The sequence below is a fragment of the Melospiza georgiana genome, chromosome 33 (assembly GCF_028018845.1).
Source record: "Melospiza georgiana isolate bMelGeo1 chromosome 33, bMelGeo1.pri, whole genome shotgun sequence".
Classification (NCBI taxonomy): domain Eukaryota; kingdom Metazoa; phylum Chordata; class Aves; order Passeriformes; family Passerellidae; genus Melospiza; species Melospiza georgiana.
In genome coordinates this window covers 2820397-2835819 of record NC_080462.1, presented here as the reverse complement: position 1 = coordinate 2835819, position 15423 = coordinate 2820397, and the positions used below count along the sequence as shown (strand labels likewise).

The following is a 15423-nucleotide window of genomic DNA, read 5'->3' as shown; positions in this document are numbered from 1 at the left end:
TATCCTTTCCAACCGAAAAACTGGGGGAAAAGGAAGGACAAAAACCCCAAAAAACAAAATCAAGGCCATGTGAGGCTGTGATTTCGCCTTGAGTCAGGAGCCAGAACCGTGGGTGGGATTTGGATGCCTTTAATTGCGCTGGGGTCAAACCCTGCAAAGCCCAGGGGCAAATCCAGCTGCTCCACTTAAACCCCATCCCAGGATTTGTAAGGAGAGGATGGGAGATAAGGCTGAGGTTTCTCCATGAGGTCACTGACACCATGAAATTAAAGATTTATTTGTGAATTCGTGAGATTTCTTGAGAATTCATGGAATTTATTGAGAATTTTGGCATGGCGAATTTATTTCTTCTCCTTATCCATAGATGTAGGGGTACAATTGATGCCCCTGGGAGTGGTTTTGGGACTAAAAAAAAATCTACGCTGGGAAATCATAAAAATAATTCAGTTCCCTGCTAGGAAGTGATGCCACTTCAGCTCCCTTTCACAGCACCTGCGAGGGAAAACCCAATGCCAATAAAAGAACCCTTGATCAGGCCCCGAAATAACTGAAATGTGGTTAATTAGCAGCAGATCGAGCCCTATTTTTGGCCCTTGAAAGGGCAAAGTGAATCCTGCCCGGAGGGCGTAGCACGCTCTGGGAAGCTCCGGGAGGGAACAAACACAAACAGGGAGCAAAACAGTTTCATTACTCGCAGAAGTTATGCAGGCAGCAAAGTTTGTTTTGCAACTAATTAAGACTTCATGCAAAGAGGGTGTCACATCCTCCAGGCGCTTCGGGGACGTGTATAAAAGCATTTGCTACGTAGAAGCCTCCCTAATCACTTTTCTTTTCCTCTCCTCCTTGGGTGATCCTGGTAAGTCAATTTTGAATCAATTATTGAATTTTAAATCAATTATTATTTTATTATTACTATCGTTGTTATTGCTATCTGAATCTCAAATGACAGGGCGAGCTCCTGAAAGGACAAGGGGGTGTTTTAGCAGAAAAAACCTTTTTATTATCCTTTAGTTTGGAGTTAATTGAAGTTTTACACTTCAGAGGGGAGAGCTCAGGAAAGCAGGGAGGGCACAGAAAACTCCCTCTGAATCCTAAAGAGCCTCAATAATTCCATGGTGCTCTTTTCATATTCTAAAGAGTCAGTGTCATTAAAGAAATTATCATTTAAAATATAATTTCTACGATGTTCTCACCCTCAGCTGTCTTCCAGGAGGCTCCCGCGTCTTTTAAGTTGGAGAACTCGCCCTAAATATTTTCCCAATCCTGCAGAGGGCAGAACCCAGATTTTCCTTACTCAAAATCCCCTTTACTGCTGGCTTCAGTTAAAATATATTTCTATTTTGAATTCCAAATGTAGAAGGAACATCCCAGCGCTCCTTTTTCACCTCCTTTCAGGAGTTCTGGGATGAGCTTTTACAAATAGTATGGAAGCACTGGAAGATCCCAACCCCCAGACCAATCTTCTTTTCTCAAAGCCAAAATTGGCCATTCCAGATCCAGCTTTTCAGCTGGAAAAATACCCCGTGGTTGTCTTCTCCTCACCTTGAAGTCTAAGGAGATTGGACTTGAATTAATTGGGAAAAACCTCAGAATTTTTAATTTGGGAAGGTTAAAATGGGATGTTCAGGTGGAGACGTGAGAAATCCCCCCTGGATTTTGTCTCCCTCACAGATTCCTGGGGTGAAGTGGGGAATTATTTAGGAAATCACTTCAAACCCCCCTTTGCCAGCCCTTAACTTCTCCCCCAGCAGCTTCACAGAGCTAAAATGAGGAAAATGAGGAAAATTATCCCATCTCCTTACGTGTTTTCCTTGCCCAATCCGTGTGGGCATAATCCAGGGCAAGCACGGTCTTCAATCCATAATTAAACCATGCCCAGGGAAAATCTGGCCTCGATATCAGGCTGGGTTTAAAGTGCTCTGGGATTTCAAATATTCAGCTGATCCCTAATGAGACCCATAAAAAATGGGTGGATCTCCATCCTGGATCTCACTCTTCCACTTGGAACAGGGTGGGAGGAGGACACGAGCTCCAACCTCCACACTGGGGATTTAAATGAGGATTTAAACCTGAGTTGAAAATCTGGGATTGAGTTGGGAGTCGTGGTTTTCCACTGGCAAGAGGGGTGGGACGGACACAGCGAAAATCCCAGGAAGAGAAACAATGGGATAAAAGATTTTGGGGTTAAAATTGTGATGGTCTGAAAAATACCATTATGTTGAAAAGCAGGAAGTTCAACCAGGAAGGAAGAGAGCTCCTGGTTGGAAAACTAAACTGGACAAATTCAGCTCCGACCTGAGATCTTTGGAATTCCCAATTCCCCATAACCGCGTTACCAAAACGCCGCTATTTATCCCAGATATTTCCTGCCACACCATGGATAGTTTTTCCTCATTTTTCCCTCTTTTCCTGCTCAATTCCAGGTCAAATTCAACTCCCACCTGAATTCCTGCTCAGTTCCTGCCAAATTCAACTCCCACCTGAGCCCTCTCTATTTCCCAATTTCTCGTAAATTCCCATAACCGCGTGACTTAACCCAGGTATTTATCCCAGATATTTCCTGCCACATTGAGGATGTTTTTTTCTCATTTTTCCCTCTTTTCTTGCTCCTTTCCAGCTCTGCCCTGCCAAATTCAACTCCCACTCATGCTCTCTGTAATTCCCAATTTCCCATAAATTCCCATAACCGCTCTACCAAAACGCTGCTATTTATCCCAGATGTTTAGCGCCACACCGAGGAATATTTTTCTCATTTTTCCCTCTTTCCCTGCTCCTTTCCAGCTCTGCCCTGCCCCCATGTCTCCCTTCCACGAGTGCTGCCTGCCCCCGGGCCTGGCGTGCCCCGAGCCCTTCGCCGTGACCCGCAACGACACCTGCGTCATCAAGTACCCCGACACCGTGGTGGACATCGTGGAGCCCGACTTTCCCCCCTACTCCGTCATCTACCCCGGGCCCACGCTGACCACCTTCCCCCAGCAGACCCTGGTGGGCTCCACGGGCCTGCTGGACATCAGGAACTTCCTGGGCTCCCAGGGATTCCTTGGGTTTGGGGGTAGGTGCGCTTTGGGCTCAGTTGCGGACGCCTCCTTTCGGGGTTCTTTGGGGGTTTTTAATCCTTTTCCTCCTCACTCATCCCAGTTTTGTTGTGGAACTTGCAGGCCAACCTAAACCTTGCCTGGATATCTGTGGATAGACTGAAAAAGCACAACTGAGCAGTCAGACAAAGCCCGACCAAAGTTTATGGATAATGGATTGTAGAAGTGCCGAGCTCCCGAGGTTCCCATGGAGTCCATAAATCCAGGGATTCCTGGCACTAGACCTGCCTGAGGACTAGAATTTCCAAACTACGAAAAAACTGAAATTTCTCTACTTACCTCATTCCAAATTAGGATAAACCAAAGCCCAGAATTTTCCAAGAAACCAGATTTTTAAAAAATATATATATCTCCTTTTTTTTTCTTTTTTTTTCTTTTTTTTTTTTTTTGGTTTGCTAAAAGCTGTGTGTCAATAAATTCATTTTTATGCCAACACGGATGTTTTATTATCAATTTCTCCCAAAATAAAAAAATTACAAAATCCACCCAAATGATATGACTGAAAATCTTGGGTTCCAAAATGAAATTTTACCCAAATTCCTCTTCATTTGTAAATTTTGCTGAACCAACACTTTAAAAAAAAAAGGAAATAAATCATCTCTACTTGGCATTTCTGGAAATTAGGAATTTGTAGTTCCTTGCTGTGCTTTATTTCTGCTTAGCCTCACCATGTAACGCTCTCCCAGCTTCTTTTCCTGCCTTTACCTCATTTAATGCAAGGGGAAAAAAAAGCCAAAATCAAAACACTTACAGCAATTGTAAGAGCAAATCTCTTTGCAAAATCCTTCTGCTAAAATCTATGAAAATCATGGGGGTGGGGATTTGTTGTGGACGCTCCTGGAATTCTTTGATTTTATACTTTCCAGTGAGTTTTGCATTTGTGAATTGCGCTTCTCGTTCCCATTAAATGCTGTCATGCAGATGCACTTTTGGGTTTTGGTTTTTTAGGATAGTTTCGGGTGGAAGGGACCCCAAAGAAATCATCCAGTGCCACCCCTTGCCATGGGCAGGGACATTCCCCCATCCCAGGTGGATCCAACCTGGCCTTGGGCACTTCCAGGGATGGGGAATCCATGGAATCACCTGGGCCAGGGAAGGATTTATCCCTAAAATCCCATCCAAACCAGCAAAGGGAATTCTGGAATGGTTTGGGATGGAAAGGAACCTGAAATCCCAAAAATCCCACCCCAATTCCCCCCTATCCTAGGTGGGTCCAACCTGGCCTTGGACACTTCCAAGGATGGAAAATCCATGGAATATCCTGGGACCCTCACAGGGTACAATTCCAACCCAAATCCCACCCAAATTTTCCCTTTTTCAGTCTGAACCCACCCCCCTGTCCAGTCACTCCAGTTCTGGTGGAAAACTTTCTCCTCTACATTTAATTTTGACCCTTTTTGGTCCCAGAAGTGACTTTGGGACTTTTCCTGAGGCTCAACCCCTCCCACATCAGCATTAACCAAACCACCATGCAAAATTGAGGAGATTTTGCCTTTTCCTGGGGTTCATCTAGCCTGGATTTTGGGGTGAAATTCTGCTGCCTCTGGGAGCTGGGCCCAGCACAAAAATGCAGATTTTTTTTTTTGTTTAATTAATTGAAGCCCTGGAATGAATTTTCCAGCTGACTCGTGAGGCTGTTCCCCAAAAATAGGACAAAAATCCTGGGCCAAGCGTGTTCAGGCAGGAGCTGTCACCCTCCCTGGGGCACCAGGCTAGGACAAGTTGGGCAAGGATGATCTGCAATGTGTGAAAGAAATAAATATAAATATTATATAAATATTATATATTATGAGCAAGGACGATCTGCAGCATGGGGACATGCAGCTTAAAATGTGAAAGAAATAAATATAAATATTATATATTGTGGGCAAGGACGATCTGCAATGTGTGAAAGAAATAAATATAAATATTATATAAATATTATATATTATGGGCAAGAACCATCTGCAACGTGTGAGAGATATAAATATGAGCAAGGACAATCTGCAATGTGGGAAAGAAATAAATAGATATAGATATAGATATAGATATAGATATAATTTATAGGTATAAATTTTATATATAAATATAGATATAAATATTAAATATTAATATTAATATTAATATTAATAACCTATAAATATAAATATATTTATAAATAGAGATATTATAGGCAAGAACAATCTGCAACGTGGGGACGTGCAGCCTAAAATGTGAAAGAAACAAATATGAATATTAAATATTATGTATAAATTAGCCGATATTTGGTAATAGCTAGAAGTAATGAGCGATCAAGCCGGGAATTAAGGAGCTGGAATTTCCGGGGAATCACATTCCCAAAATCCTCCCCCACCCCACTGCCGGGGGTTTTCTGTCCACACCAATCCACTTAATTTCGTCTAATCCACAAAGGAAATCTGCAAATCTGCTTTTTCCACAAATCAGCTCCTGGATGATCCTTCCCCTAATGACAGGCGTTGGGGACGCTTCACAAACATTAATTATCTTTGTACACAAGCCTTGCGACACCAAGATTTGGATTTGGACATCCAGATGTTGGGCAACAGCTGCACTTTAGCAACACGAGGATGGGGATTAGGAGTGGCATTTTTCGGGATCATTATTTTGTATTTTTGGGGGGCAGGAGCTGGTTTGGATTTTCGGTGAATCAGCTTCTGTGCGCCCCGGGGCTGGAATTAATTCCAAGGTGAATATTTGGGATATTTGGGGATTTTGAGTGTCTTGGACTAAGTCAAGGAACTCCCTGGCAATGACATTTACAGGTATTTAGAATAAACACATCCCAAATCCTCATCTTTAAGCTATTTTTGCTTTTCCTACACTGAACATCGGAACTAAAAACCAGGATGAATCAAACCACATCTTATCAGCTTTCAAATATTCGAATATCCCGTGATAACATCACTTAATTAAGCATAAAACTTCATTAACGACACTTCGTTAATACTCCAGCCCCCGAGGGATTGAATTGCATTAAATTCAGCCCCCGGGGCAGGTTGGTGGCAGCTGAGGCCGGTGCTGGCCGGAATTTGTCACCCTGGAGCCACCCCGGGAGGACCAAGGTGACTCCGAGCATCTGCCACACCCAAGGGTTGCTAAAAATACCCGGCTCCTCCTCCCGCGTGTTTACATTCCTGTGGTTTACTGCCATTAAACAATTCCCTGCCCTAAACTCTCCTGAAAATGTGGGATTTCCCTCCGGGGGGGAGGGATCCATCCTGCTGGGAGGCGGGTGGGGAAAAATCCCAAAATCCAGTGGGAATAATCCCAAAACCGAGTGGGAATAATTCCAACATCGAGTAGAAATAATTCCAAAATGGAGTGGGAATAATTCCAAAACCAAGTGGGAAAAATTCTAAAATCTAATGGGGAAAATTACAAAATCAAGTGGAAATAATCCCAAAATCAAGTGGGAGTAATTCCAAAATCGAACAGAAAAATCCCGGGCTTCATGGGGAAACTGAGGCAAGTTGTGTAATGCCACCCGGGACAAGCAGAGGGAGACGCAAAGCCACCGAGGGAACTCAGATCTGGGGCTCCACCCAAACACTGAAAAACGGGATTAATTAAAAATTAAAAACAAAAATACCAAAACCGAGGACAAATTAAAAAATCAAAACAAAACACCAAAACACAGCATGCTCTGGGTTCCACTAACCCCAGAAACCCTTTCCTGAGCATGCTCTGGGTCCTATCAACCCCAGAACCCTTCCCTGGGCTTGCTCTGGGTTCCACCAACCCCAGAACCCTTCCCTAAGCATGCTCCGCGTTCCACCAACCCCAGGAACCCTTCCCGGGAATGCTCCAGGTTCAATGCTCCACCAACCACAGAACCCTTTCCCAAGCATGCTCCAAGCGCAGGAACCCTTCCCCGAGTCTTCTTCGGTTCCACCAACCCCAAAACTCTTCCCAGGACGTGCTCTGAGTTCCACCAACCCCAAAACCCCTTCTCTGAATGTTGTCTCGGTTCCACCAACCCCAAAACTCCTTCCCTGAGCGTGCTCCAGGTCCTACCAAGCCCAGAACCATTTCCTAAGCGTGCTTCAAGCCTAGGAACTCTTCCATGAATGTTCTCCAGGCTCCACCAACCCCAGATCCCTTCCCTGAGTGTTCTCTGGGTTCCACCAACCCCGGAACCATTCCCTGAGTGTTCTCCAGGTCCCTCCAACCCCACAACCCCTTCCCAGGGCATGCTCTGGGCTCCACCTTTCCCTGGGCCGGTTTGGGAATTTTTCCCCACCCGGGAGCCGCCGGCTCTTGTGCAACCACCCAAGACCAACCGAGGTCACTCCCCGCCCTGAGCAAGCCAGGGGTCACCGCCTGGATTTTGGGGTTTCTCCGACTTTCCCTGCGAAATCAGAACTCCTGATAGAGCAGAACGCGCGGGGAGCGAGGCGTTAATTGCCGCTAATTACCCGATGGGCGGAATTGTTGCTGATGATGCGAGCTTGGTGCCGCTGATGTCAGCGGGCGGAGACGCTTTGAAGCGGGGGCAGCGAGGGCTGCGAAGCTCCGGCAGCGCCGCTCCCACCCCAAATCCTCTCTTTGATGATTCCTCCGTCAGGCAGAGCTCCTGACTCAGCCTCAGCAGCGAAGCCCGCGGCTCTGCAGCCCCGCCGAACCGGTTCGGGCACAAAAAACCGAATGAACCGGTATTAAAGCTGCCCCTGCCCTGCGCAAGGATGTGATTTTCTACAGTAATTCAGGATTAATGGTTATTAAGGCTCTGTGTTGTGGGGTTTGCAGTCTGCGCTCGCTCTTTGTTGCCTTTGTTACTCACGGGATGGTTTTGGGTTGGAAGGGGACTTAAAACTCGCCCAGTTCCACCCCTGCCGCGGTCCCGGCTCCTTCCAGCCTGGCCTCGGACACTTTTCTTCCTTTTGGTGGATTTCTCCTTAAAATCGGGGCTGAACCCTGCTTAAATGTTCCGGTTCTGAGGGATTTAGGAGCGCTTTCCTGCTCTGCTTTCTGTGCCGGGTAAAGGGTGCAAAAATCAAAGCGGGGGCTTTTCCAAGGCTTTGAATTTATGAGAGAATGAGGGATTTCAGTCTCTTAATTCTGAAAAAAATTATATTTGGAAAAGTTTTGAGAATGGATTTTCCCAGAAATTCCCTGGAGAAGCTGTGCCAGAGCCTCCCCACCCTCACAGGGAACGATTCCTTCCCCAAATCCTCCCTAAACCTCCCCTCCTTCTGTCTGGATCCATCCCCACAATTCCTGACGAACCAACTGCAGGCACAGGAGCAAAACACAAAACGCGGGTGGAAAAGAGAAAATTCCACTCCAACTTTCTGCATTTCGGGTGATTTTGGGAGGAGTTGATCCCGTTGTGCTCCGGGGACTGATTTTTCCAGCCCGGATTCGGTTCCTGGGTTGGGAATTCCCAAACTGATCAGTTGAGGAGAGCTGAAATCCTTTCCGAGGGGTGAATTTCACATTTTCTCCGTGTGCTTTAACCCCTTTTTTCCCTTTTTTCCATTTTTTCCCTTTTCAATCCCTCTTCCCTCCGGGAGGAACTTTTGCGCCTGGAAATGCCCACCTTGAGACGAGGTAAAGCTATCCTGGGGTTTGTGGCATCCCAAGAAATATTCTGATTTTATGAGGCACCTCCAGATATCCTGCAGGGCTTTGGAGCTTATCAGGAATATTCCGGAGACATCAGAAAATGAGATTTCAAAGAGGATCTCAAAACCTCTGCGAGTTTGTCATCCAGGGAAATCATTTCGTGGTAATCACGGTAATGACATCCTAGAGGATCCAGGCTGCTGTGACCTCACAAAGAATAAATTATGGAAAGTGTTTCATCAAGCTCCTCATTTTAAACTTCACAATTGGCATAATTCATGAACGGCTTCGTTTTTATTCCAAAGATAACCACGAGCTTTGCTCTTCAGCTTTGCAGCAGCTTCTTCCCCTGGTTTAGGAGCACACCCGTAAATCCCATCAATATTATGGGAAAGAATCCCAGATTTGATAAACAAGGCACGGCCACGATTCCCTGTGTCAGGTTTTGCTTCCATAATGAAAATCACCCTGGCTCTCCAAGATTCCCTGCGCGCTCCAGCTTTTAGCCAAGATAATCTAAAAAACCTCATTAATTCTCGCTGCATTTTCACCTCTTAATGAAACCGGGAGCAGAAAAGCAGGAAATTCCGAGATGAAAAGACATGGCCAGTTGCCACCTGCATTTTTGGGGTTATTGCCCAACGCGGCTTTAGATAATCATAAACAGCGAGCAAAACAATTCCTGCGGCTCCAGCAGCGATCCCTGCACCGGGCTCGGCTCCAGAGTCATTAAAGCGCTTTAGCAAAGGGTGGCTCAGCCGCCCCCGGCCATCGGGGCAGGGTATAAATCCCCTCTCCACCCTGACATCTCCTCACTGCCTCTCCCGACTCCACCTCTCCGCCTCTCTGAGTAAGTTCGGGTCTAAAAACCTCAATTTTCCTTCTGCTTTTGGAGTGGATTTCTCCCCAAAATCGGGGCTGAGCTTTGCATGAATGTTCTGGTTCTGAGGGATTTAGGAGCGCTTTTCGTGCTGGCCAAAGTGGGAGAAAGTCCAAGCGGGGCTTTTGGGATTTATGGGAGAATGAGGATTTCAGTCTTTTAATTCTTGAAAAATATTCGGGAAAGTTTCGGGGATGGATTTAACTTCGCTTTTGGTGGTGTGGCACGATCGGAGAGAGGGTTCAGGGTGGAATTAATGGAAAACTGTGGAAAATCCTGCTTGGAACTGAGCTCGGTGCAGCTCTGCTGCTGCTTGGATCAGCTCATCCTTAATTTAATTGGAGCCACAGCGAGCTACACCAAGTGATTATTATGGATTATTAACGTAACTGTGCCAATAACTTTCATTTCTAACTCTTAAAAGTGATTTACAATTCTAAAGCGCTTTTACAGAGATTAAATTCAGCATTTCTGTAGGTCAGTGCTGCGTTCTCGCTTAAGGGAATTCGGAGGAAAATGCCCTGCATGGGTATTTTTGAAATTTTTTTTAAACTATCAAAAGAATAAATTTAATTTACAAGTTTAAAAAAATATTCTGATGCTACACCAGACTTTTACGTGAGGATTTAACCTGAAGAAATAAACATTATTGAATTAATTTCCCCTAGGTGAAAATGCAATTTTCTTATTTGGCTTGATTATATCACCATAGAAATAATTTAACATATATATTATATTAAATAAATATTTAATTATATGTTTCGCTTATTAAACGAGCACTTAACACTCCCACTTATTCTCAGCCTTTTGCTTTTTTCCCCTGTGTTTTAGCAGAATATTTTCGTGCTAAAACACAGACGGAAAAAAAAAAAAAACAACGGCAATCTGCAAGGAAAATAATACAAAAATTAAGCAGGGTGCAAAGCTGATTATTCCACTCTGAAATACGTGGAAAATCCGGATTTTTTTTTTTTTCCTCAATTGTGGGAGGAACAGAGGCGCTGTGGGAACGAGTTCGAGCGCGTCCTCAGGAATTCCTCCAAAGGGCCGGGGCTGGGAGGTAGCACGGGAGGAAAAGAGGAGGAGTTCTGCTCCAGGGGGAGGAGGAGAGAAGGGGGAAATAATTAACAGGAATTCAGAACAAATCGGGGCGGGAAAGTTAAAGGTGGGAGATAAAACTGCATCCAAATTAACTCCGAGGATCCCTTAAAGACAAATCTCAACAATCAAAAGAGCAATTATTGATTTTACCTCAATTATCCCTAACAAGATCTTAAAAGGAAATTATAGCCTAGAGAGCAATTCTTGTTTTTGCCTCAGTTATCCCTAAAAAGATCTCAAAACGAAATGTCAATAGTCAAGAGAGCAATTCATGTTTTTATCTGAATTATCTCTAAAAACCACTTAGAGCCAAATGTCAACAAAAAAGCGATCAGCTCTTGTTCTTACCTGAATTATCTCCTGCAATGTCAATAGCCGAGTGCTCAACTCTCGTCTTATTCCGAGTTTAGGAGCACAATATCCTTTTAGAGATATCTCGATTACCTCTAAAAGCCACCTAGAGCCAAATAAATCAGCTCTCGACCATGTCTTTATCTCGATTATCTCTGAAAACCACTTAAAGCCAAATGTCAATAAACCATTGCTCAAATTTTGTCTCTATCCCAATTTCCTCTGATGATCACTTAGAGCCAAATGTCAATAAACCAACGCTCAAATTTTGACTCTATCCCAATTTCCTCTAACCATCTCTTAGATCCAGATGTCCATAAACCAGCCCTCAAATTTTGTCTCTATCCAAATTACCTCTGACAATCTTTTAGATCCAAATGTCAATAAACCAATGCTCAAATTTTCTCTCTGTTCCAATTTCCTCTGACGATCTTTTAGAGCCAAATTTCAATAAACCAGCCCCCAAATTTTGTCTCTATCCCAATTTCCTCCGACCATCTCTTAGACCCAAATGGCAACATCCAAGAGCTGCCAGGAGTTCTTATTTGCTTCGCTTTTGGACCTTTCTTTGTGGTTTTTGAACCCCGCAGGCTCTCCCCCAGGCAATGGCTTCCACCCAGCTGGCCTGTGCCACACCCTGCGAGCCCAAGTGTCCCCAGCCTCTGGCCAGCAGCACCAACGAGCCCTGCGTGGTGACCTGCGGCGACTCTCGGGTCATCATCTACCCGCCGCCCGTGGTTGTCACCTTCCCGGGGCCCATCCTCACCACGTACCCCCAGCAAACCGTCGTGGGAGCCTCGGAACCCTCGGAGGTGGCCCTGGGCGAGCCCCAGGCCGCGGTGGCAGCCGAGGTGACAGCGGGTGACAAAGTGGCAGCGCCGGTGGTGGCCCGCGCGGAGCCGCGCTGCGCCCCCAAGTATTCCTACAGCTACTCCTCGCAATGGACTCATCCCTGCAATTCCTACCGCTCCGGGAAGCGCTGGACGTGCTGAGCGCGGGGAAAGGGAAATTCCGGGCGAAATCCCAGCGGTTTTTTTTCCCTTAGTTTAGAGCTGTTGTCCCGCAGCTTTGCGGCGCAGCCGTCTGCTCCCGCCGCGCTTTGGCTTATCGCGGATTTTTTTTACTGGCACCGAGCTTAGAGAGGCGACTTCAAATGCTCGGAATTGCACACGGCAACCCTGCCAAAAAAAGGGAATTTTCCCGTTTTTTACAAGAGGCATCCCTTGGATGCTGGTGATTTGCCAGAGCCTCGCTGAACCCCCTGGAATGATGCTCTTTGTACCCTGTACAGTTTTGTTCCACAATTGTAGGAAAACTTCTCTTTCCAAATAAATTTTCTCGACCGAAATGCATTTTCTCTTTTCCTTTATCACATTAAAAAAAAAAGAAAAAGAAAAAAAGGGGAGGTTTGAATGGGGTATCAGCGAAATTTTTCCCCCAGAGGCTGCTGGGCACTGCCCAGATTCCACAGGGAATGGGAGGAAGCTGTGCCAGGAGAGGTTTAGGACGGATTTTAGGGCCCCCAGAGAGTGCTGGGCACTGCCCAGGTTCCACAGGGAATGGGCACATTCCTGAGGCTGCCAGGGCTCCAGGAGCATTTGGAAAACGCTCTCAGGGAGAGGAGAGAGCCCAGAGGAGGCTCCAGGATGGGATCAGAGGGATGGAGCAGCTCTGCTGGGAGAGCTGGGATGGTTCAGCCTGGAGAAGCTTTGGGGTGACCCAATTGTGGTCTTTCAGGACCTGAAGTGGCAATGAGAAACATGGGGAGAGAAAATTCCCAAAGGATGGGGTGCCAGGACAAAGGCATCAGACATCAGACTGATGGAGAGGAGGTTTAGGTGGGTGATTGGCCAGGAATTCCTCCCTGTGAGGGTGAAGAGGGCCTGGGATGGATTTCCTAGAGAAGTTGGGGCTGCCCCATCCCTGGCAGGGTTCAAGACCAGGCTGGGCAGAGCTTGGAGCAGCCCAGGACAGTGGAAAATGTCCCTGCCCACGGCAGGGGTTAGAATAGGATGAATTTCAAGGTCCCTTCCAACCCAAACCCGCCCGTGATTCCATGATCAGACATCCCACACCATCCCTCAGTTAGAGACTCATTAACAGCCAGGATGAAGAAATCCATTACAAAAAAAGATATTTTGTGCAATGCAGCTTCTTTATTATGAATGAAAAACCCACAGATGGTGTCAGCGAGAGACAAACCAGCAACAATGCGATGGAAACACGAAAATCCCAAGGCAGCAGCAGCAGCAGCGACGCGCAGCCCAGGGCTGCACCCCAGAGGTTGCCCCTTGCCAGGGCAGCACCGGGGCTCGGGGCTGGGCAGAGCAGGGCAGAGCCTCAGCCGAGGCTGGGCACAGCTGGCTGGGGGCACACAGAGAGGGGGAGCAGCTTTTGGAGGCAGCGCTGGCAAGGCCAAAGGCACCGGCCGGGGCTCTGCAGGGTCACACGGCAGGGACATGCACCCTGCAGCTCCCGGGGCTGCCGGGCCGGCCCTGAGCAGGGGCTGCAGCTTCAGCCCGGCTCAGGGGGCACAAGGCAGCAGGGGCTGCTGGAGGAGCCCGCGGGCAGGGGCAGCGCTGAGCTCCGCCAGGGTTTGGGCTTTAGCAGGGCCCGCAGGAGCCCCCGAAGGAGCGGGAACCACGGCCACAGCTGCCATAACCCCCATAGCTGCCATAGCCCCCATAGCTGCCATAACCCCCAAAACCTCCATAGCCCCCAAAGCCCCCAAAGCCCCCATAGCCCCCAGAGCCTCCACGGCTCCCAAAGGCGCCTCCAGAGCCGGCTCCCACGTAGGGAGCTCCGGCCGAGCCCACGGCGCTCTGCTGTGGGAAGGAGCTGAGGATGGGCCCGGGGAAGGTGACCACTGAGGCCGGGGGCTGGATGACCACCGTGGAGTCGGGGCACTGACGCACGCAGGGCTCGTTGCAGGTGTCAGCCAGAGGGGATGGGGTGGCCACCCCGCAGCTGGGGACGCACAGGCTGGAGCAGGACATCCTTTGGTTTGGTTGGGAGAGCTGCAAGACAAGGCACGGACAGGGCTCACACCAAGGACTCAGCCCAAAGCCCAGCTGCTGCTCTTGCCCACCTGGAGCCCGTGTGCCAGGACTCACTGTGGCTCATCCCAGGACTTCTGATCGTAGCCCCATTCCCTCCAAATTCCTGCTCACAACCCCTGCTGCCCTCACCATCCCTGATTCTTGCCCATGGGAATGAAGAAAAACTCCCTCATCCCAACCACCAGGTTCACCGGGGCTTTGAGCCCGCTGGTGGAACTCCAACCATCCCAGTTCTGGTCCGGGACGGCTGCTGGAGCTCAGGGACAGAGATTCCTTGGGAAATCCACAGGCAGAGATTCCCTGGGAAATCCAGAGCCAGAGATTCCCAGGGAAATCCGCAGGCAGAGATTCCTTAGGAACTCCAGAGGCAGAGATTCCTTAGGAAATCCACAGGCAGAGATTCCTTGGGAAATCCACAGGCAGAGATTCCCTGGGAAATCCAGAGCCAGAGATTCCCAGGGAAATCCGCAGGCAGAGATTCCTTAGGAACTCCAGAGGCAGAGATTCCTTAGGAAATCCACAGCCAGAGCTTCCTTGGGAAATCTACAGCCAGAGATTCCTTAGGAGTTCTACAGGTGGAGACTCCCCGGGGAAGGAGCAGAAGAGGAAAAGAGGACAGAGGGAAGACTCGTACTCACCACAGCGATCAATGAACAGATTCAAGTGAGGAGAGCAGGATGGAGACCTGTGGAGCTCTCGGACCTTTTATACACCCCAGAGTGCCTGGGGCACCATCCAGGGGGTGGGGGCAAACCCCCAGTAATTAGGAATTCAAGCGGACAAACCTCATGACACAAACTGAAACTTGAGGTAATAACATCTGTATTAATTGAGGCCAGAACGAGTAAAGGTGCCCTGGAGAGCCACCAGGCCCTGAAGGGACAGGCCATGACCAACCACTGTGTGTAAGATCATTTGTTGCTGAAGCCGAGATCAGAGCCCCAATAAACCCCGACATGACATGTCCTTAATCCCCTTCTTTGCTTATGCACGGGAGTTTTGGGCATCACTCAGGTGCACTTTGAAATGGCACAGCCAGCACTAAATCTGTCATTAATCCTTTTTACGGGCTGCTAAATAGGGACGCCGGGAGGGAGAAGCCATCCCACCCATTCGGGGCGCATCCCAAACGCCAAACGTGGCAAGGGCGCGTGCAGGAACAGAGTCCTGGAGTGGGGCAGGCTGGGGGGACCATGGACAGACAAACAGCCATGTCCTGCCCGAGGAGGGTCATCCCACATGGAACAGGGCCGGGCACGGGGCTGGGCACAGGGGGCTCTTGGAGGGAGAATCCTTAAGGGATTTTTGTGCCACTGGAGGAATTGTGAAGTCCCCAATCCAACTGATGATGGGGCAAAAAGCAGAACGGGAG

General features: G+C 47.9%; 2 protein-coding genes across 2 annotated transcripts; one reads left to right on the top strand and one right to left on the bottom strand.

Annotated features, from left to right (window-relative positions):
- Positions 1 to 9466: 9466 nt before the first annotated feature.
- LOC131095272 (feather keratin 4-like) lies at positions 9467 to 12340 on the top strand. Its single transcript, XM_058042942.1, has 2 exons — positions 9467 to 9510; positions 11583 to 12340. The coding sequence occupies exon 2, from the start codon at positions 11598 to 11600 to the stop codon at positions 11982 to 11984; it is 387 nt and encodes a 128-aa protein (XP_057898925.1). The 5' UTR covers positions 9467 to 9510; positions 11583 to 11597; the 3' UTR covers positions 11985 to 12340.
- A 1255-nt stretch (positions 12341 to 13595) lies between these two features.
- LOC131095271 (claw keratin-like) lies at positions 13596 to 13988 on the bottom strand. The gene has a single exon (XM_058042941.1). The coding sequence runs from the start codon at positions 13986 to 13988 to the stop codon at positions 13596 to 13598; it is 393 nt and encodes a 130-aa protein (XP_057898924.1).
- Positions 13989 to 15423: the final 1435 nt, after the last annotated feature.

Bases quoted from the DNA above. Each gene is read 5' to 3' on its own strand.
- LOC131095271 (XM_058042941.1), bottom strand. From the start codon at position 13,988: ATGTCCTGCTCCAGCCTGTGCGTCCCCAGCTGCGGGGTGGCCACCCCA.
- LOC131095272 (XM_058042942.1), top strand. From the start codon at position 11,598: ATGGCTTCCACCCAGCTGGCCTGTGCCACACCCTGCGAGCCCAAGTGT.